This window comes from Pleurodeles waltl, chromosome 4_2 (assembly GCF_031143425.1).
Source record: "Pleurodeles waltl isolate 20211129_DDA chromosome 4_2, aPleWal1.hap1.20221129, whole genome shotgun sequence".
Taxonomy (NCBI): domain Eukaryota; kingdom Metazoa; phylum Chordata; class Amphibia; order Caudata; family Salamandridae; genus Pleurodeles; species Pleurodeles waltl.
The window spans coordinates 414,776,366-414,796,970 of NC_090443.1; the positions used below are offsets into that span (position 1 = coordinate 414,776,366).

The 20,605-nt window shown below is 45.7% G+C and overlaps 1 protein-coding gene across 2 annotated transcripts in view; it reads right to left on the reverse strand.

The window, feature by feature from the left end:
• Nucleotides 1-20,605, reverse strand: part of COLGALT2 (collagen beta(1-O)galactosyltransferase 2) — a 208,629-nt gene that overhangs the window by 15,119 nt on the left and 172,905 nt on the right. For both annotated transcript variants that reach the window (XM_069231628.1, XM_069231629.1), the window contains exon 10: nt 18,999-19,126. In XM_069231628.1, coding sequence (XP_069087729.1) covers nt 18,999-19,126 — 128 coding nt within the window. The remainder of the gene's footprint in view (nt 1-18,998; nt 19,127-20,605) is intronic.

A 20,605-nucleotide genomic window follows, 5' to 3' on the forward strand; every position in this document is an offset into this window, starting at 1 on the left:
TGTGCAAGCTGTCTGTACGTACCTGTGGTTTGGCTGACTCTGTGCTCCATGTTGTCCTTCCTAGGCACCGTCCGCTGGGACTTGGGATGAGAAGGAGGAATCCTCGCGTGTACCGACCGCTGGTGGACCTGTCGACAATGGAAGAACGCCATATAATCCTTCGATACCGACTTGACCGTGCCACTATCCATGAACTGTGTGCCCAGCTGGAGCCAGCCCTGATGTCCCCCATCCGCCAACCCACAGGGATTCCCCCTCTGGTGCAGGTTTTGTCAGTCCTCCATTTTTTGGCCAGTGGGTCATTCCAGACCACAGTGGCCATGTCATCTGGAATGTCTCAGCCTATGTTTTCAAAGATTTTGAGCAGAGTGTTGTCTGCCCTGATGAAACTCATGCGGAGCTACATCATTTTCCCCGAGGAGGGTGACTTGCCCACAGTGAAGGGTGATTTCTATGCCCTTGGACATATCCCCAACATCATTGGTGCCATTGATGGGACCCATGTGGCTTTGGTACCCCCAAAAGACGATGAGCAGGTGTACCGAAACAGAAAGAATTATCATTCGATGAATGTCCAGGTGGTCTGTTTGGCTGACCAGTACATCTCCCATGTAAATGCCAAGTTCCCAGGGTCAGTGCATGACGCGTATGTGATGCGAAATAGCAGCATCCCCTATGTGATGGAGCAGCTACAGAGACAACGTGTGTGGCTAATAGGTGACTCTGGTTACCCCAACCTGCCGTGGCTACTGACCCCAGTAAGGAATCCCCGGACAAGGGCAGAGGAACGCTACAATGAGGCCCATGGGCGTACAAGGAGGGTGATTGAGCGAACCTTTGGCCTCCTGAAGGCCAGGTTTAGGTGCCTGCATATGACTGGTGGATCCCTAATGTACTCACCAAAGAAGGTGTGCCATATCATCGTGGCGTGCTGTATGCTTCACAACCTGGCTTTGCGACGCCAGGTGCCTTTCCTGCAGGAGGATGGTCCAGATGGTGGTGTTGTAGAAGCCGTGGAGCCTGTGGAGAGTGAAGAGGAGGAAGACTCTGAGGACGACACAGACAATAGGGACAGAGTGATACAACAGTATTTCCAGTAACACCCAGGTAAGAATCACCCACGCCATTTCACAATTGCTTCTAGCCTCCTGCATCTGTACTTTCTGTAGTTCCCCACAGATGTTTTTTATTAATTTATGCCTTTCCCTTCCCTTCTCAGTGCTGTCTGACTCAGTACCTGACTTCTGCTTGGTTCGCCCATGAAATACAGCGTATTGATATTGGTATGTTGTCATGACTAATTGACAGAACAGAAATTGAACAGTAATATGTTATCCCTTTGTTAATAATACAGCATGACTCAAAACAGGTTTGTGTGCAAAATGTGATTTATTTACAGTGCTAGATACCGGTACATGTGATTCTAAGGGTGATGGGTGGGGGTGGAGGAATGTCCAGTTCTCAGTCTCACAGGTGCATTGTTCTTTTGCCTGTGGAAGGATGGAGCATAGGCAGTTCATGGTTGGACAGGGTGGCAATGTGGGACAGTGGGAAGACTTGAGGGGGTATGTCCTGCTGGCGGGGGTCTTGACATCCTACTCTGTCTTTTTCTTTGGTCTCAGGCTCCTCTTACGGGGTGGTTGTTCTTCAGCAGGAGGTGGGGTTCTGGGGGGCTGTCGAGGTGTTGGGACCTCCTGTCCACTAGCGCCGGCAGAGGTGGAAGGCTGTTCCTGGTCCGGCCTAGTGACAGGGGCCCTGTGTGGTGCACCATGGTCCCGCAACGCGTCCTCTATCCTGTGGAGGGCCAGGACGATGGTCCCCATTGCGGTCCCGATGATTCTCAGCTCCTCCCTGAACCCCATGTAGCGTTCCTCCTGCTGTGCCTGGATCTCAGTGAACCTGGCCAGTACCGTCGCCATCGTTTCTTGGGAGTGGTGGTAGGCCCCCATGAGGGTGGTGAGGGCCTCTTGGAGAGTGGGTTCCCTGGGCCTCTCCTCCCCCCCCTGTCGCACAGCAGCCCTCCGAGCTGCCCGGTTTCCCCCGGCCTCTGTCCCCTGGCCGGTGTGCCCGCTCCCACTGCCCCCAGGTCCCTGTTGTTGTTGGGGTGTCGGGTTAGCCTGGGTGCCCTGTAGTGGCAGACACACCGCTGATTGAGCTGTCCTAGAGACAGAGGCATGGGCCCGCTGGGTGGGAGCTGTGCTGGTGTCGGCAGAGGGGGTCGGGTCTGGTGTGGCCTGTGTCTGGGTGAGGGGAACCGACTGCCCAGAGGTCCCCGATGGTCCGGGCTGGTCATCAGGTTCACTGTCGACAGAGCTGCTATCCTCAGTGTGGGCCTGTTCCGGTGGTGGGATGGACACTTCTGGACCCTCCTGGCTGGTGTGTTGTCGTTCGGGTCCTGCATGGGGTAAGAGAGTTTGGTTATTGTTTCTGTGTGTGCAATAGCATGCGTGTTGTGGGTGCCCTTGTCCCCCAGTGCAGGCATTCCCTGGAGGGAGGTGTTGTGAGGGTATTTAGTGGGGGGTAGGGGTTAGTGCAGTGGTCATGCTTAGGTGATGGGTGCCCATGGTTTGTGTTGGCATGCAGGAGTTGGTGTTGGGATGGGTGGGTTGTGCTGGTGAGACATTGTCAGGAAGGATGTGTGCTGGGGGGTTGGGGGTGAGGGTGGGGGTGTGGGTTGGCATGCTGGTGGGGTGTGGGGGATATAGTAGTTGAGATGGGACTTACCAGAGTCCATTCCTCCGGCTACTCCTGCGAGGCCCTGAGGATGCAGGATGGTCAAGACCTCTTGCTCCCACGATGTAAATTCGGGAGGGGTGGGTGGGGGTCCGCCGCCAGTCTTCTGGACCGCGATGTTGTGCCTGGAGACCATCGACCGGACCTTCCCCCGTAGGTCGTTCCATCTTTTGCGGATGTCCTCCCTATTCCTGGGATGCTGTCCCACCGCGTTGACCCTGTCCACGATCCGCTGCCATAGCTCCGCCTTCCTGGCTATACTGGTGTGCTGCACCTGCGAGCCGAAGAGCTGGGGTTCCACTCTTAGGATTTCCTCCACCATGACCCGGAGTTCTTGGTCCGAAAATCGTGGATGCCTTTGGGGTGCCATGGGGTGGTGTGGGTGAGGTGTGGGGTGGTGTATGTGATGAGGAGTGTGTTGGTGAGTGGTGCTTTGTGCTACTATGTGGTGTGTGTGATGGTGTAGTGTGCCTCAGTGTGTCTTGCTTTGGATTGTCTGCTGTGTCTCTCTCTCCTTCTCTCAGTAATTGGGGTCGCAGGGGTTTGTGGGTGATGTGGCTGTGTGTTTTATAGTTGGTTGATTGTGTGGGAGTGGTGTGTGTATGTGTATCAGGTGTGTGTTTTTCAAATTGTCCAATGTGGCTGTGTTTTGGTGATGTGTGTGTATTCTGACTGCGGCGGTGTGTAGCGCCAATGGAATACCGCGTTTGAATGACCGCCGTGTGGATTCGTGGGTCGTAATGGCATGGGCGTATTTCTGTTGGCGTGACGGTGGAGGTTTGGTCATCTCCAGTTTATTGCTGCCCGCCGATGTGGCGGGCTGCAGTGGAGGACGGATTTTTGGAGGTTTGGCCGCTGTGGGTCAGAATGACCGTGGCGGTTGACCGCGGCCGCGGCGGTGTTATGGCGGTCTTCTGACCGGCGGTAAGGGCATTTTACCGCCGAGGTCAGAATCACCCCCATAGTGTCGAATGCTTCCATTACGTCTCAATGATACAGGAGTATGTATTAAGCTTAGAGGCAAAAAATAAAATTAACCACAGATGGCACAATGTATATATATATATATATATATATATGTATATATATATATATATATATATATATATATGTGGAAAATGTCACTTACCCAGTGTACATCTGTCCGTGGCATTAGTCGCTGCAGATTCACATGCTGTGCACATCCCGCCATCTGGTGTTGGGCTCGGAGTGTTACAAGATGTTTTTCTTCGAAGAAGTCTTTTCGAGTCACGAGACCGACGGACTCCTCCCATTTCGGCTCCATTGTGCAAGGGCGTCGACTCCATCTTAGATTGTTTTCCCCCGCAGAGGGTGAGGTAGGAGTTGTGTATGCTAGTAATAGTGCCCATGCAATGGAGTAATGTACATAATGTAGTTTAAAGTAATATATTTACAAATATACAGATGTTCAAGATCAACTTCTAAACGGCTACAGGCCCCCGGGGAGGCGGGTGGGCGCATGTGAATCTGCAGCGACTAATGCCACAAACAGATGTACACTGGGTAAGTGACATGTTCCGTTCAATGGCATGTGCAACTGCAGATACACATGCTGTGCATAGACTAGTAAGCAGTTATCTTCCCAAAAGCGGTGGTTCAGCCTGTAGGAGTTGAAGTTGTTTGAAACAATGTTCGTAGTACTGCTTGGCCTACTGTGGCTTGTTGTGCCGTTAGCACATCTACACAGTAGTGTTTGGTAAATGTATGAGGCGTAGACCATGTAGCTGCCTTACATATTTTGGTCATTGGAATATTTCCTAGAAAGGCCATGGTAGCACCTTTCTTTCTAGTTGAGTGTGCCTTTGGTGTAATAGGCAGTTCTCTTTTTGCTTTAAGATAACAGGTTTGAATGCACTTAACTATCCATCTAGCAATGCCTTGTTTAGAAATTGGATTTCCTGTATGAGGTTTTTGGAAAGCAATAAATAATTGTTTTGTTTTTCGAATTAGTTTTGTTCTGTCAATGTAGTACATTAACGCTCTTTTGATGTCTAATGTATGTAGTGCTCTTTCAGCTACAGAGTTTGGCTGTGGGAAGAACACTGGTAATTCTACTGTTTGATTTAAGTGGAACGGTGATATGACTTTTGGTAAAAATTTAGGATTTGTCCGTAGAACTACTTTATGCTTGTGTATTTGAATAAATGGTTCTTGTATGGTAAATGCTTGAATCTCACTTACTCTTCTTAAAGATGTGATGGCAATTAAAAATGCAACTTTCCATGTTAAGTATTGCATTTCACAAGAGTGCATGGACTCAAAAGGTGGACCCATGAGTCGTGTTAAGACAATGTTGAGGTTCCATGAAGGAACTGGTGGTGTTCTTGGTGGTATAATTCTCTTTAGACCTTCCATAAATGCTTTTATGACTGGTATCCTAAATAGAGAAGTTGAGTGCGTAATTTGCAGGTAAGCTGAAATTGCTGTAAGATGTATCTTAATGGAAGAAAAAGCTAGCTTTGACTTTTGCAAATGTAGTAAGTATCCTACGATGTCTTTGGCAGATGCGTTTAAGGGTTGAATTTGATTATTATGGCAGTAATAAACAAATCTTTTCCACTTATTTGCATAGCAATGTCTAGTGGTAGGTTTCCTAGCTTGTTTTATGACCTCCATACATTCATGTGTAAGGTCTAAGTGTCCGAACTCTAGGACTTCAGGAGCCAGATTGCTAGATTCAGTGATGATGGATTTGGGTGTCTGATCTGATGTTTGTGTTGCGTTAACAGATCTGGTATGTTTGGTAGTTTGACATGAGGCACTACTGAAAGGTCTAGTAGTGTTGTGTTCCAAGGTTGTCTTGCCCATGTTGGCGCTATTAGTATGAGTTTGAGTTTGTTTTGACTCAACTTGTTTACTAGATATGGAAGGAGTGGGAGAGGGGGAAAAGCGTAAGCAAATATCCCTGACCAACTCATCCATAACGCATTGCCCTGAGACTGATCTTGTGGGTACCTGGATGCGAAGTTTTGGCATTTTGCGTTTTCCTTTGTTGCAAATAGATCTATTTGTGGTGTTCCCCAACTCTGGAAGTAAGTATTTAGTAGTTGGGGGTGAATCTCCCATTCGTGGATCTGTTGGTGATCCCGAGAGAGATTGTCTGCTAACTGATTCTGAATTCCTGGAATAAATTGTGCTATTAGGCGAATGTGGTTGTGAATCGCCCAATGCCATATTCTCTGTGCCAGGAGACACAACTGTGTTGAGTGTGTCCCTCCCTGTTTGTTTAGGTAATACATCATTGTCATGTTGTCTGTTTTGACAAGAATGTGTTTGTGGCTTATTATGGGTTTAAATGCTTTCAGCGCTAGAAATACTGCCAATAGTTCTAAGTGATTTATGTGAAACTGTTTTTGGTGAGTGTCCCATTGTCCTTGGATGCTGTATTGATTGAGGTGTGCTCCCCACCCTATCATGGAGGCATCTGTCGTTATTACATATTGTGGCACTGGGTCTTGGAAAGGCCACCCTTTGTTTAAATTTATACTGTTCCACCATTGAAGCGGGGTGTATGTTTGGAGGTCTACCAACACCAGATCTAGAAGTTGACCCTGTGCCTGTGACCACTGTGATGCTAGGCACTGTTGTAAGGGCCGCATGCGCAACCTTGCGTTTGGGACAATGGCTATGCATGAGGACATCATGCCTAGGAGTTTCATCACCATTTTGACTTGTATTTTTTGTTTTGGATACATGGCCTGTATTACATTGTGAAATGCCTGAACCCTTTGTGGACTTGGAGTGGCAATCTCTTTTGCTGTGTTGATTGTCGCCCCTAAGTATTGCTGTGTTTGACACGGCATAAGGTGTGACTTTGTGTAGTTGATTGAGAAACCTAGTTTGTGGAGGGTTTCTATGACATACTTTGTGTGTTGTGAACACTTTTCTAGCGTGTTGGTTTTGATTAACCAATCGTCTAGGTACGGGAACACATGTATTTGCTGCCTTCTGATATGTGAGCTACGACTGCCAGGCACTTTGTAAAAACTCTTGGCGCAGTTGTGATTCCGAATGGCAACACCTTGAATTGGTAATGTATACCTTGGAATACAAACCTTAAGTACTTTCTGTGTGAAGGATGTATCGGTATATGGAAATATGCATCCTTTAGGTCTAGTGTTGTCATGTAGTCTTGTTGTTTGAGTAGTGGGATTACGTCTTGTAATGTCACCATGTGAAAGTGATCTGATTTGATGTAGGTATTTAATGTTCGGAGATCTAATATAGGTCTCAGACTCTTGTCTTTTTTGGGTATGAGAAAGTACAGAGAGTAAACTCCTGTTCCTTTCTGGTGTTTTGGTACTAATTCTATTGCTTCTTTTAGTAGCAATGCCTGAACTTCTAGTCCTAGAAGATCTATATGTTGTTTTGACATATTGTGTGTTTTCGGTGGGACGTTTGGAGGGAATTTGAGAAATTCTATGCAATAACCATGCTGGATAATTGCTAGGACCCAAATGTCTGTTGTTATTTCCTCCCAATGTTTGTAAAATTTGGTTAGTCTCCCCCCCACAGATGTTATGTGTTGGGGATGTGTGACTTGGAAGTCACTGCTTGTTTTGAGGAGTTTTGGCACTTTGGAACTTTCCTCTATTCTTTTGGAATTGTCCCCCTTTATATTGTCCCCGAAAACTTCCCCGCTGATACTGGCTCTGGTAAGTGGGTCTTGTTTGTGAGGTTTTGGGTTCTGTGCTTTGTCCTCAAAACCCCCCTCTAAACTGTGTTTTTCGAAATGTGCCTCTGCCCTGTGGGGAGTAGAGTGCGCCCATGGCTTTGGCCGTGTCAGTGTCTTTTTTAAGTTTTTCGATCGCAGTGTCCACCTCCGGCCAAAACAACTGCTGTCCGTTGAATGGCATATTCAGCACAGCTTGCTGTATTTCTGGTTTAAATCCTGATGTACGCAGCCATGCATGTCTCCTTATTGTTACTGCTGTGCTGACAGTTCTAGCAGCTGTGTCTGCAGCATCCATTGCTGACCGTATCTGATTGTTGGAGATACTCTGTCCTTCTTCTACTACCTGCTGCGCTCTCTTTTGGAACTCCTTGGGCAAATGTTCTATAAAGTGTTGCATTTCGTCCCAATGGGCCCTATCGTATCTGGCCAACAAAGCCTTTGAATTGGCAATACGCCACTGGTTTGCTGCCTGTGCCGCCACCCTCTTGCCTGCTGCGTCGAATTTTCTACTTTCTTTATCTGGAGGTGGTGCATCTCCTGAAGTATGTGAGTTCGTTTTTTTGCGCGCTGCCCCTACTACAACTGAGTCCGGTGTTAGCTGTTGTGTGATGTACACGGGGTCTGTTGGTGGCGGTTTATATTTTTTCTCCACTCTTGGAGTAATGGCCCTTCCTTTTACAGGCTCTTCAAACACTTGTTTGGAGTGTTTTAGCATTCCGGGTAGCATAGGAAGACTTTGATACTGGCTGTGGGTTAAAAAGAAAATCATCTTCAATGGGCTCAGCATGCAGGCTGACATTATGAAATGCCGCTGCTCGTGACACCACCTGTGCGTAGGCTGTACTATCCTCTGGTGGCGACGGTCTAGCTGGATAACATTCAGGCCTATTATCTGACACTGGTGCGTCATAAAGGTCCCATGCGTCAGGGTCATCTTGACTCATTCCTGTATGAGTTGGGGATTGCATCATTGGTGGAGTGGCTACCGGTGATGGTTGCGGAGAGCATTGTGGAGATGGTGGCGGGGTTACTTGTTTAGCCACCTTTGCCTGTGGCTGCTTGTCTTTTTCCTGAAAGGCAAGTTTGCGTTTCATTTTAATCGGAGGGAGAGTACTGATCTTCCCTGTTTCTTTTTGGAAATGGAGCCTTCTTTGTGTATAGTCTGGCTCTATTGTTTCCAATTCCTGTCCAAATCTATGTGTCTTCATTTGTGTGGACAGTCCTTGTTCCTCAGTGTAGGAACTTGTTTTCGGTTCCGAGGCCGGATGTTTCGGTATCGAAACCTTTTCGGCTGTTTTTTTCGGTTCCGACGAAGCCTTCTTTACTTTCGGCGTTGTGGTCTCTCGTGCCGACCCATTTCGGTGCCGCTATCTCGGTGCTGAACCTGCTCGGAGCCACTATCTCGAGCCCGAGATTGCTGTGTGGCGGTATCTCGACCGGAGTCGGATGACTTCGCCCCCAGCGTGCCCTTTTTCGGTGCTGATGATCGGTCACCTATTTTTCAGGTTAAGCCATGGCCTGTTGGCGGTGGCGTCCCCTGGGCTTTAGTGGTTTTTTCGTGAGTTTTGTGTTTCGACGTCTTACTCACGGTTTTCGGTGTTTCTTCGGGATCGATCTCATCCGAGTCCGATTCCTGGATGGAGAATGTTTCTTCCTCCTCCTCGAAACGCTCTTGTCCTTTCGGCGCCGACGCCATTTGCAGTCTCCTTGCTCTTCGGTCTCTTAGTGTCTTCCTGGACCGAAACGCTCGACAGGCTTCACAAGAATCTTCCTTGTGTTCCGGCGACAAACACAAGTTACAGACCAGATGCTGATCTGTATATGAATACTTGTTATGGCATTTTGGGCAGAAGCGGAATGGGGTCCGTTCCATCAGCCTTGAAGAGACACGTGGCCGGGCTGACCAGGCCCCGACGGGGGATCGAAAAAACCCCGAATGGCCACCGGAGCTCTTCAAAAGTCGGTGTCGATCTGTTGTAACTAACCCGATACCGAACGCAAACAATACCAACGATTTTTCCGAGATTCTAACTAACTTTCCGACCCGAAACACGGAGCGAAAAGGAACACGTCTGAACCCGATGGCGGAAAAAAAACAATCTAAGATGGAGTCGACGCCCATGCGCAATGGAGCCGAAATGGGAGGAGTCCCTCGGCCTCGTGACTCGAAAAGACTTCTTAGAAGAAAAACAACTTGTAACACTCCGAGCCCAACACCAGATGGCGGGATGTGCACAGCATGTGTATCTGCAGCTACACATGCCATCGAACATATATATATATATATATATATATAGGACAAATAACATATTAATGGAACTATACTAATTAGAGCTCTTACCTCCCAAACAGCAGTGTGCTGCTAATGTGTACCCCTATAGTGAGGAGGACGCCAAGTGTGGCGTGCTTTTAGAGCCCCAGTGTAACCATTGGAGACACAGACAAAGGACAAAAGGTCCAGAGTAAATCCTAGGACAACACGCGGCCCTCTAAAAACGGTCACAAAAGCGATACTAACGTGTACCTCTGTAATGAGGAAGACGCCAAGTATGGCATGCTTGTAAGAACTGTGGTAACTCGAAAGGCCAAACAGAAAGCAGACTAAAGGTCCAATGTGAGTGCTGGACCTGCATATTGAAGCGGTCTTAATGTTAAGCAGAGGACATCTTACATATGTATTTAGTTTGTGTAAAAGGTGGATATTTGAGAAGAAAAGGAAATAGACATTTAGGGTGAAACAAGAGTAAAGAAACTAGAATAATACGCAGTCAAATGGAATCAAAGTTAATAGACAAAGGAGGATAACCACAACCATGCCCAGTGCCAAGAGGTGTAAGTAAGTACCATATGTGTACAGTGCACAACAGCAGAATACCTGTTGTTTGGTGGATGGAGACTAAGTGCATCATTTGTGTCCTCAGCACAGTGAAGGGAGACATACAAATAAGATGTAGCAAAATGCCCCGAACTGATGACAATAACACAAAAGACAAAACCAGAGCACATGACAATCTTGCCGACTAATAAGAAACAAGTAGGTAGATATTAGAACGCATATATGATGTAAAAATGAACAAAGGAAGCTGGTAGTCCATAAACAAAACTTGACAAACCTGCACTGTAAAAGTTAGTGGATAAATAGTAAACATTAGTGGATAACACATCAGTGCAATAACATTATTACAGCGATTTATGCTGTTACTCCCGCAAAAATACATGCAATTCTTTATCCACATTAAGGGCCAGATATAGCAAACAGTTTGCACGTCGCAAACAGCGAATTCCACTGTTTGCGACGTGCAAACTGCACTTTGCAATGCACAAAACCCCTTTTGCGATTCAGTAACCTGGTTACCGAATCGCAAAACAGGTTTACGAGTCGCAATTAGGAAGTGGAGTCCCCCTCCTAATTGCGAGTCGCAAAGCAATCGCAGTTTGCAACCATTTGAAATGGGAGGTAACCCATTCGCAAAAGGGAAGGGGTCCCCATGAGACCCCTTCCCCTTTGTGAATGGAACTACAAACATTTTTTCAGAGCAGGCAGTGGTTTTAAGGAAAACGGGCTGCATTACAATAAAACAAACAAAAAAAAAACTGCTTTATTTAAAAGCAGTCACAGACATGGTGGTCTGCTGTCTCCAGCAGGCCACCATCCCTGTGAGAACCGCGAGTCTCAAGGGGGTCGCAAATTGCGACCCACCTCATGAATATTAATGAGGTGGGCCTTTGCGACCCCCTTGCGAGTCGCAAATGGTGTCAGGGACACCATCCTACATTACAATTTGCGACTTGCAAATTGCGAGTCGCTCTGACTCGCAATTTGCAAGTCGCAAATTGGAATCTTCCTACATCTGGCCCATAATTCCATATCTGCAGCTCTAAGTAGGATAATCCATTTGCTTTCAAGCAAATTGACATACATTACACCGACCCAAACAGAAAAAAACTTTTATTGGTGAGGCCAACCAGGTTTGAGAGGACAGTTGTGGAGAGATGCGACAAAGTATGTCCCTAGATGTCCTGTTTCTACTATGTGTAACGCTGGGTTTATTAGAGAGATACCCTTAAGAGGACCATCCATCTGTAAGAGATGCCAAAGTCTCTTTAAAACTTTGTACGCTTCATGGCTAAGTGGGCTATATGGTGTGATTAGAGTTATCTTGTTGTGACCCTTTTAAAAAAAAAATCTTATTGGTATGAGTGAGCAAGGTTTCACGCTTGATGTTCAAAATTCTATTTCTGGCACTGATCATTAACCTCTCAGGATAATCCCTAGTCTTAAATCGAACTTCCATCTTGCGTAGTTCTGACAAGAAATCTTGTTCATCCTTACAGTTACGTCTTATTCTAGGCATCCCCCCAAAAGATATTGCTTGAATTTGGGAGATAGGATGGGCACTGATGGAATGCAAAATAGCATTGCATGCTGTAGTTTTTCTGTACAGTTTAGATCAGATAGCTTGCACACTAATGTAGAGAGTGAAGTCAAGGAAATTGATTTGGCATCTCATATTGGAGTGAAAAGGAAATGTTATAACTGTAAAGATGTTCCACAAATCGTACCAAATCCTCATCATTGCCAGACCAAAAAATAATGACGTCATCAATGTATCGACCCCAATATACAATGTGCTCTGTTAGTTCTGCAGGGCAATCAGACCAAATGTGATTCTTTTCAAAACATCCCATATAAAGGTTGGCACAGCACTGTGAAAATTTAGTCCCCATAGCCACACCTTGAGTCTGTAAATACCACATGCCGCTGTGGGTAACAAAATGGTTTCGTACCTGTAGAAGTAGTTTTCTGGATTCACATGCTGTGCATTATTCCTCCATCTAGTGGTTGGGCACGGAAATTTGTGTTCTAGTCTTTTTCTTTTTCTTCGGGGGCGTTGTCGATCAACATTTGGTGCTTAGTCCATCCTCTGTGTGACCTCAGACAGTGCTCCGGATGTTCCAGTGTGTGGCCTCCATCTTCAGATTCTTTTTTCTTCTTTCTTCGTCCGTTTCGCCTTTTTGTTTTTGTCCTCCCACCTGTTTGTTTCTTATCCCATTTCTGAGGAGGTGAGTGGGTCGCATATGTATCTAGAAAACTCTTCAAGCTGCAAACCTACTTCTACAGGTAAGAACCATTTAGTTTTGCAGCGTGAATCCTTTCCTGGATTCACATTTTGTGCATTAGATTATACAGCGGTATCCCCTTCTCTGGGCTGGCTGTGGTGAAATGTGGTTGAGTTAGCAAATACGTGTCTCGGTACCTTCTGTCCTACTGGTGCTTCCTTGTTTATTTGAATGTCCAACAGCAGTGTTTTACAAAGGTGTGAGGCGAGGCTCACGTCGCTGCAGGGCAGATCTCCTCAATGGGTATGTTTAGCAGATACGCCAGTGTGGCACCGTGCTTTCTGGTTGAGCGCTCTTGGGTCGCGAAGTTAGATGTTTTCCAGCTTTTGTGTAGCAAATTTGGATAGTGGTAGCAATCCATCTGGCGATGGCTGCCTTGGATACTGGCGATCCCTTGTCTGCTATGGCAAATGACACAAAAAGCTGGTTTCCCTTGCAAAATGCTTTGGTCTCCTGTACGTAGTACATTAAAGTCCTTCAAATGTTCAAAGTGTGGAGGGCCCTTTCTACTTGTGTTTTGTCTTCTGGAAGAAAGCGGGCAGTAGTATGCTTTGAATAATATGGAACTATGGGCCATATGTACGAACACATTTTCCCATTGACACAGAATGGGAAAAACCCTTTGCTACATCTGGCCCTATGTTACTACCTTTGGTATGAATTGAGGATTAGTTCTAAGGACCACCTTGTCCTTGTGTATCTGTAAGAATGGTTCCTGTACTGTTAGTGCTTGCACTTTGCTAACTCTGAGTAGTGATGTGATGGCTGTCTTTAGATATGATTTGTCCATGGGTTTCGAATGGTTCTGTCATCAGTTGCGTTAACACAGTGTTCAGGTTATACAACAGTGTTGGTGCTGATCTTGGTGGTGCCACTCTCTTTGATCCCTCTAGGAATCTCTTTACTACTGTGAATGAAAAGAGGCTGGATCCTGATATGCATGTAGTGTATTCCATTATTGCTGCCAGATGTACCTTTATTGATGCATAAGTGAGGTCACTGTCTAGTAGGTGGGTGACGTATATCAGTACTGTGTCCAGGTGTGTCCTTAAGTCCATCCTATTATTTGTGCACCAACAGATGTGTCTTTTCCATTTAAGTTTGTGGCATTTCCGTGTGCTTGTTTTCCTTGCTTTCCTCAGGATTTCCATCATTCTTAGAGGGAGGGAGCTGTAGGTGGCTGAATTCTAAGTATTCAGGAGCCAAGCTGCTAGGTTGAGTGCGGCTGGCTCTGGGTGGTTGACTTCTCCGTGTTGGATTGTAAGTAGATCCTTCACTAGTACCAGGTCTGCCTTGCCCATTGTGAGGCTATGAAGACGATTTTGCTCTTCCAGTGTCAGGCGTTCTCCAGCACCCTGTAGATTAGGGAAATTGGAGGAATGGCGTATGCAAATTTCCCTGACCAATTTATCGACAGGGCATTCCCCTTTGACCGGGGCATGGAAACCTGGAGGCCAAGTGTTGGCATTCTGCATTTGTTGCTGTGGCAAACAAGCCTATGATTGGTGTGCCCTAGGTGTTGTAAATCTTTTGGATGACTTCTTGTTTTATTTCCCACTTGTGTGAGCTGTTCTCTTTTCTGCTTGGCTTGTCTGCTTCTGGGTTGAGTTCTCCTGGTAGGTGAATCATTTGGAGAGTTATTTGGTGCTGTTTTGCCCAGTGCCAGATATCTTGGGCTAGCTTTGTTAGGATGAAGGATTTTGTTCCCCCTTGTTTGTTCAGGAACGTGATGGTGGTTGTATTGTCCGTTTTTATCAGAACTGTTCAGCCTTTCAAGTGTGCTTAGAAGGGTTTTAGGGTTATGAATACTGTTTTCAGTTCTAGGTAGTTGATGTGTTTCACTGCATCCAAGTAGTTCTATAGGCCCCTTTTTCTTTAGGGGGCTGGTGTGAGCTCCCCTGCCCTTGTGTGATGCGTCATGTGTTATGGTCACAGTTGGAGCTGGTGTTTTGAAAGCTTTTCCTATGCTCATGTTTGCTGTGTTCCACCATTGTATCTCCCTTTGTACCTTTGCTGTGACAACCACTAGATCCTCCTAGCTCCCTGTGGCTTGTGACCATTTGCTGCAGATCCATTTCTGAATGGGTCGCATGTGTATTCTTGCGAGAGGAATCAGTGGTTTGCATGATGCCCATCATGCCCATGAGCTCCATGATAGTCCTCACTGTCAGAGGCTGGCCCCTTTAGTACAGGCAAGTTCGTTTCTTGGTGGCTTCTACCCTCTTCTGGATTGGGTACGCCGTTGCCCTCCTGGAGTCTAGTGTGACTCCTAGGAACACCTTTACCTGCTTTGGTTGAGATGAAGACTTCTTCAGGTTTATTGTGAACACCAGGAGTTGTACTGTGTGCATGACAATTTGTACGTCTCTCTTGTATTTGCTACTTGATTGTGCCTTTATTATCCAGTCATCCAAATATGGCTAAGCGTGGTTTCCTTGACTTCTTAAGTGTGCTGCTACTGCAGAGAGAACCTTGGTAAAGATTCTTAGTGTAGATTTTATGCCGAAAGGTGGCACCGTGAAGTGGTAGTGTTCCTTGTCTAATACAAACTGGAGGTATTTCTTGTGGCCTTGGTTCATGGGAATATGTAAGTATGCATCCTTTGGGTCTAGGGTAGCCATGTAATCTCCCTCACGCAGTAGTGGAATTACTGCCTGTAAGTTTGTCATCTTGAAGCGTTGTGTTCGTATGAAATTGTTTATAAACCTGAGGTGCAGGATTGGCCTTAAGGTTAGATCTTGTTTTGGCACTAGGAAATATGGTGAGTAGTTCCCTGTCCCCCTCTCTCATGTTGGCATGAGTTCTTTAGTTCTCTTTAAAAGTATTTCTTTCACCTCTGCTCTGAGTTGCTTTAGTTCCTCTCTTTTGAAAGACCTCGCCCTTGGGGGTCTTTGTGGGGGTTGTTTGTTTAGTTCTATGCAGTAACCGTAGAGGATGATATTTAGGCTCCATTTGTCTGTGGAAATGTTTCTCCACTCCTGGAGAAACCCCTTGATTCCGCCCCCCACTGGTGTTATGTGTTCTTGACTTGGGAGTCATTTGTTTCAAGATCCCACGCCGCAAGGAGATGAGGGGGGTCTTCCTCGAAAAGCTGTCTTGCTGGGTTCTGCCATTGTTGATAAGCCTGTGGTTGTGTGGCTTGGAGAGAAGACCCCTCTTGTGGGACTAGTTGCTGCCCTGTATTAAAAGGTGCCCTACCTGTGGGTCTTCTGCTGGGGGTGCCCCTTTTATGCGTGCCCCTGAACTGTACAGCATCCATTGCTCTTGCTGTCTTGTTGCCCTTCATTTGTTGCAGGGTGAAATCCACTGCCTGTCCGAATATAGGAAACCCTGTTAACGGCATGTTTATTATTGATTCCTGTATCTCTGGCTTGAAACCTGAGATTCTGAGGCAGACGTGCCTCCTTGGTGCCTGTGCACATCTATCTGCTGGCCGTATCTGCTGCATTTAGTACTGACTTTAGGCATGTATTTGAAATGCCCTTCCCTTCCTGAATGACCACCTTGGCTCTCTTCCTGTATTCCTCAGGGAGGTCTTGCATGAGGTCTTCCATTTCATCCCATTGCTCGTGTCCATAGCGATTCATGAGGGCAGTGAAGTTGGCTATCCTCCATTGCGTGGCAGCCTCCCTTTCCATCTTTCTTCCCACCAGGTCCAGCCTCTCACTTTTCTTCTCGGGTGTTGGACCCGTGGAGGTGGATGTGTTGTTTCTCTTTTTCGCAGTGGTCACGATAATGGAGTCTGCGGGGACATTGCCCTTGATGTATTTAGGGTCCTGTGTGAAGTGTTTGTATTTTTCCTCCACTCTGGGCGTGAGTGCCCTTGCGTTGTCTGGTTTCCTACAGGCCATCCAGGATGGGCAGCATGGGCAAATACAGGTTTCCCCTTTGGGGTGGCAATAGTGTCTTCAGGAGGAAGAATGATCCCTCCTTTGCCTCTTCTTCCAGCTGTACCCCATAGGTGCCTGAAGGACATTTTACTAGACTGTTGTACGTGGCCAGGTCATCAATTGGAGATAGCCTAGATGGGTTGTTGTCTATACCCTCTTCGGGTGAATCGACGTCGAGATCCTGTCATGTGTCTTCGAAATGTCTGGAATCCCCAAAGCCTTGAGCGTTCTTGTTGTTGACTGCTTTAAAGCTTTTTGCAGCATGAATCCTTTTCTGGATTCATATGTTGTGAATTATTCTGCCATCTAGTGGTTGGGTTCTTCCTCGTGTGGTTCCGGGGTTACTGGTGCCTCCAGCGTCGACTCGACCTCCTCCTCAGCCGAAGTTGTCAAACTTTTCGCTGGGATGCTGAATTTTTTCAAGGAATTGTCGAATTCCTTTTTTCTCTGGTTAAGAGCGGCCATTTCTGATTCAAGTTTTCTCTTTTTTCTTTAGAGCTCTTGTGCCCGAAGGTCTGCTTCAACTGATCTAACTTTCCTTTTGGGGGCTGTGTGCTCTGGCGTCTTTGACACTCTCACCTTCTCCCTCGCTCCTTCACATTGAGGGATTTCGTCAATTCTTTCAAGGATGCTTCCTGGCCTTCTGTATCCTTTAATTGGAATCCATTTGGCTCTTTCTGTTTTTGCTGACCTTTGGTCACTGTTGTCTTCGGAACTGAGGCTGCTTTTGTTGGTTTGTCTGAGGGCTTGGGTCCAAGGCTTTTGGTGGTTTTGCCCTTTTCTTTTTGCCTGAGTCTACCCTCTTCGCTGTTTTGGCCTTTTTCATGTTCTCTTCTTCGTTGCTCGAGAGGCCTTGGTGCAGTGCTTAATTTGTGCTTGTTGTTTCCGGTGCTGAGCACCGGCACTTATTTTTGAGGGCCGGGGCTTATTCTTCTGCCTCAAGCATTTGCTGCAAGGAAAAGACACATATGGGAAAGACGGATGAAGGGAAAAACGAAAAAGCGTCACAAAGAGAGAAAGTAGAAAGCTGCAAGAGCGAGCTGAAGGGGCAGGGAGTGGCTTTATATGGATTGAAGAGGCCCGAGATGGCTTCAGGATTATGCTCTCTGAGTGTTCCGTGTTGACACATTTAATTGCAGCTGCCGCGTGTTTGAGGAGGGCACTGCCTAGGCGCCAGAGTGACTCTTTCTTCTAGGACTTGATGTAGTGTTCCAGTCTTTTCCTGCGTTGCACCTTTAGTGTTTTTTGCACAAATTCCGCACAGACCTTGCAGTCCTCGTGGGGGTCCCTTTTAGCAAACTTGTGGTGGCATTTTGGGCAAATTGTGAAAATGATATTTTCCATGGTCCTTACATGCCACCTCTCTCTTCATTCACGGTCGGTGGTAGGTCCGATTTCGTCCTCCAGTGACCCCAGACTGCGTACGTGGGAGTTTTTCTGTTGTGTTCTCCGATGGGACACAAGGATGTTTCCGGACAGCGTCCCTCAGTGGGGTGCAACGATGTCTCTTTTCTCCTCTTGCTGATTTCGTTGTCTCCTTCAACGTAGTCTTCTATGTTTCCTTCCTCTTTCAAAAAAACCTTTAAAAATTTATATTTTTCAAATATGACGTCACAAATAGGACGAACTAAGCACCAAATGGTGATCAACGACCCCAAAAGAACAAACATAAAAAACTGAACACAAATTTCTGGACCCAACAACTAGATGGAGGAATAATGCACAGCATGTGAATCCAGAAAAGGATTTATGCTGCAAAAAATACCTTATCCAAGACAATATTTATGAAATCCAGTAACATCAGTGTGTGTTCATAAAGGTAGCGCATCTTGTATCTAAGAAGTACTGAATTGCAGAAATACCCTTATCCTTGGGGACACATGTGTAGACTTGAAATCTGAGATTTTGCTGAGTAAGTATCTGTGATGTATGAGGGAGATTTTGTACTAAAGGCTATAGAAACAAGTCAATATATTCTGATAACCTTTCCGTCAGGGACCCAGAACCAGACATGTTAGGTCTTTCCTGGAGGGAAACCCTGTCCCTGTTTGTGTATCTTAGGAAGAATGTACATTTGGGGTATTCTATGAGTAGGATTAAATAGGTAACAATCTTCTGTCTCAGAAATTAGACAAAATTCCTTCCAGTGATTAAGTCTGTGTTCACAGTCTTGATGATGTCAATCATGGGATTGTGGATAAGTCTCTGGTATGCCCTATCATCCAAGAGTTGCTTGTCAGTCTCAGCAGTATAATCAGTGAGATCTATGACAACAATGTTCCCACCCTTGTCTGCTTCCTTAATGACAGTACTCTCATTGTTAGCAACTCCCAATAAGGCTGCCCTTTCCTGTGTTGTAATATTATGACGTTGTAAGTGTTTGTGCCCAGACGTGTAAGAATGTTCTAAATCATATAGGTCCTGGGTCACAGCTTGATAAAATAAGCAAATTACATTGTCTGGTGGTAATGGCAGAATAACTCTAAAATTGATTTTTAGACCACTGTCTAAGCCAAGATTATATACACCTTTCAATTAGAGCAATGCTGTCAACTTACATCAAGTCCCACTCCAGCTGCGCCTCTTCAATGTCATTCATCACTTTCATGAGCTTTCTCTTGAATTGGTTCTCAAAGCGGACATCATCTTCGATGACCAGGACCTGCTCATGGTTTCTGTCCACCATCTGGAATAAACATTTCTATTAGTTACTGGCTGATGCTCCAACTTTCAGATGTTGAAAATATTGCATCAATCCGAATCATACAAATTACTTTACTTCCCAATTGTCATGTCTGAACGAAGCAGTGACACCAGAGTCCTTAACATGTTTTTGGTAGAAGTGATCCCTTCATTTTTTGTTTGCCATATCAGCTTATTGAGTTCATTTCCACAAAAGGAGTCACTTAGTGTTGTACCAATTATTGGTATCTGTGGCACTTAAGTAAACAAAAGTGAATCCATTAACAATGGCATTGATGGTGTCTAAGTTCCAGGACAATTTTGCATTTTCTATTCAAATTAAAACATAAAATCTGCCGGAATATACAGCAGTCAGTTTTTTTTTTTTTTTTTAAATCACGGTAAGAATACAGGGGCATATTTATGAAATTTTGGTGCAGGGCAGTGCAGGAATCCGCTGTATTTAAACAATATGCCACATTCCCCTCCTTTCCCCATGAGCTGGGACCCTTTTGGCAGCCTAGCACCAATGCAGGCACCCTTCACTATGGTGCAAGGGTGCCTGCATGCATGCAAGATTGGTTTTATAAATCTGGGGATGAGCCAGACTCTATAGGTGTTGCGTTGGAACACCTACCACAACAATCATGGAATTCCTACCCAAGGCAGAGTAGTACAATCCAGCGACTTGCGGTGCGTTGCGCTACACCAGAGTTAGGAGGCCACTCAAAGCCATGCACAGTGGCTTTGTGTGGCTTCATAAATCTGACTTAGAGCCTTGTGTCGTGCATGAACCACTTTGCGTGGTGCAAACTTGATGCAACACTCTCACGAATTTGCCTCACAATGTGCATTAACACTGATTAAATTACAAAATTAATTTCAAACACTGAAAGAAAAGTATAAATGAATAAAGGAGTTCAATGTGAAAAAACTAAATAAAAGTATTTTCTTGATCTCCGCTGCATGAGAAGGTGAAAGTACACTGGAGGGGATAGCAAGTGCCCAAACAGGGATACATTCAAATTCTGGCTATTGAGTAGATGTTTGAGTTTGTGCGCAAAAATAATGGGCTAAAAAGTTGTAGGGATGTTCTAGATTGTCAAAGGTGCCTAGTTATGAAAAGGAATAGAATACATTCATAAAGAAAACACTGTCTTCAGAAAGTGGCACAAAATGCCACACTTGGTTGTCCCTCAGCATTAAGGCAGATCCCACAATCTACAGGAAAACCCTAATAAAACATTCTAAGCCCTAGCAATGTATCAAGATGACAAGGTTATCTATTAATGACATTTTAGTGAATGGTCTTGTCTGTGGTTGTACATTAAAACGACTGGATACCAGGGGCCATTCATAAGACTACTAGGAACTTCATTCATTAGTGTATTTTACGCTATGGGACGTTTCAAACTTCAAAAAGCAGCTAAGCATATTTAATAGAATCTTAGCAAAGGATTTTTCTTCCAGTGACAACTTTACT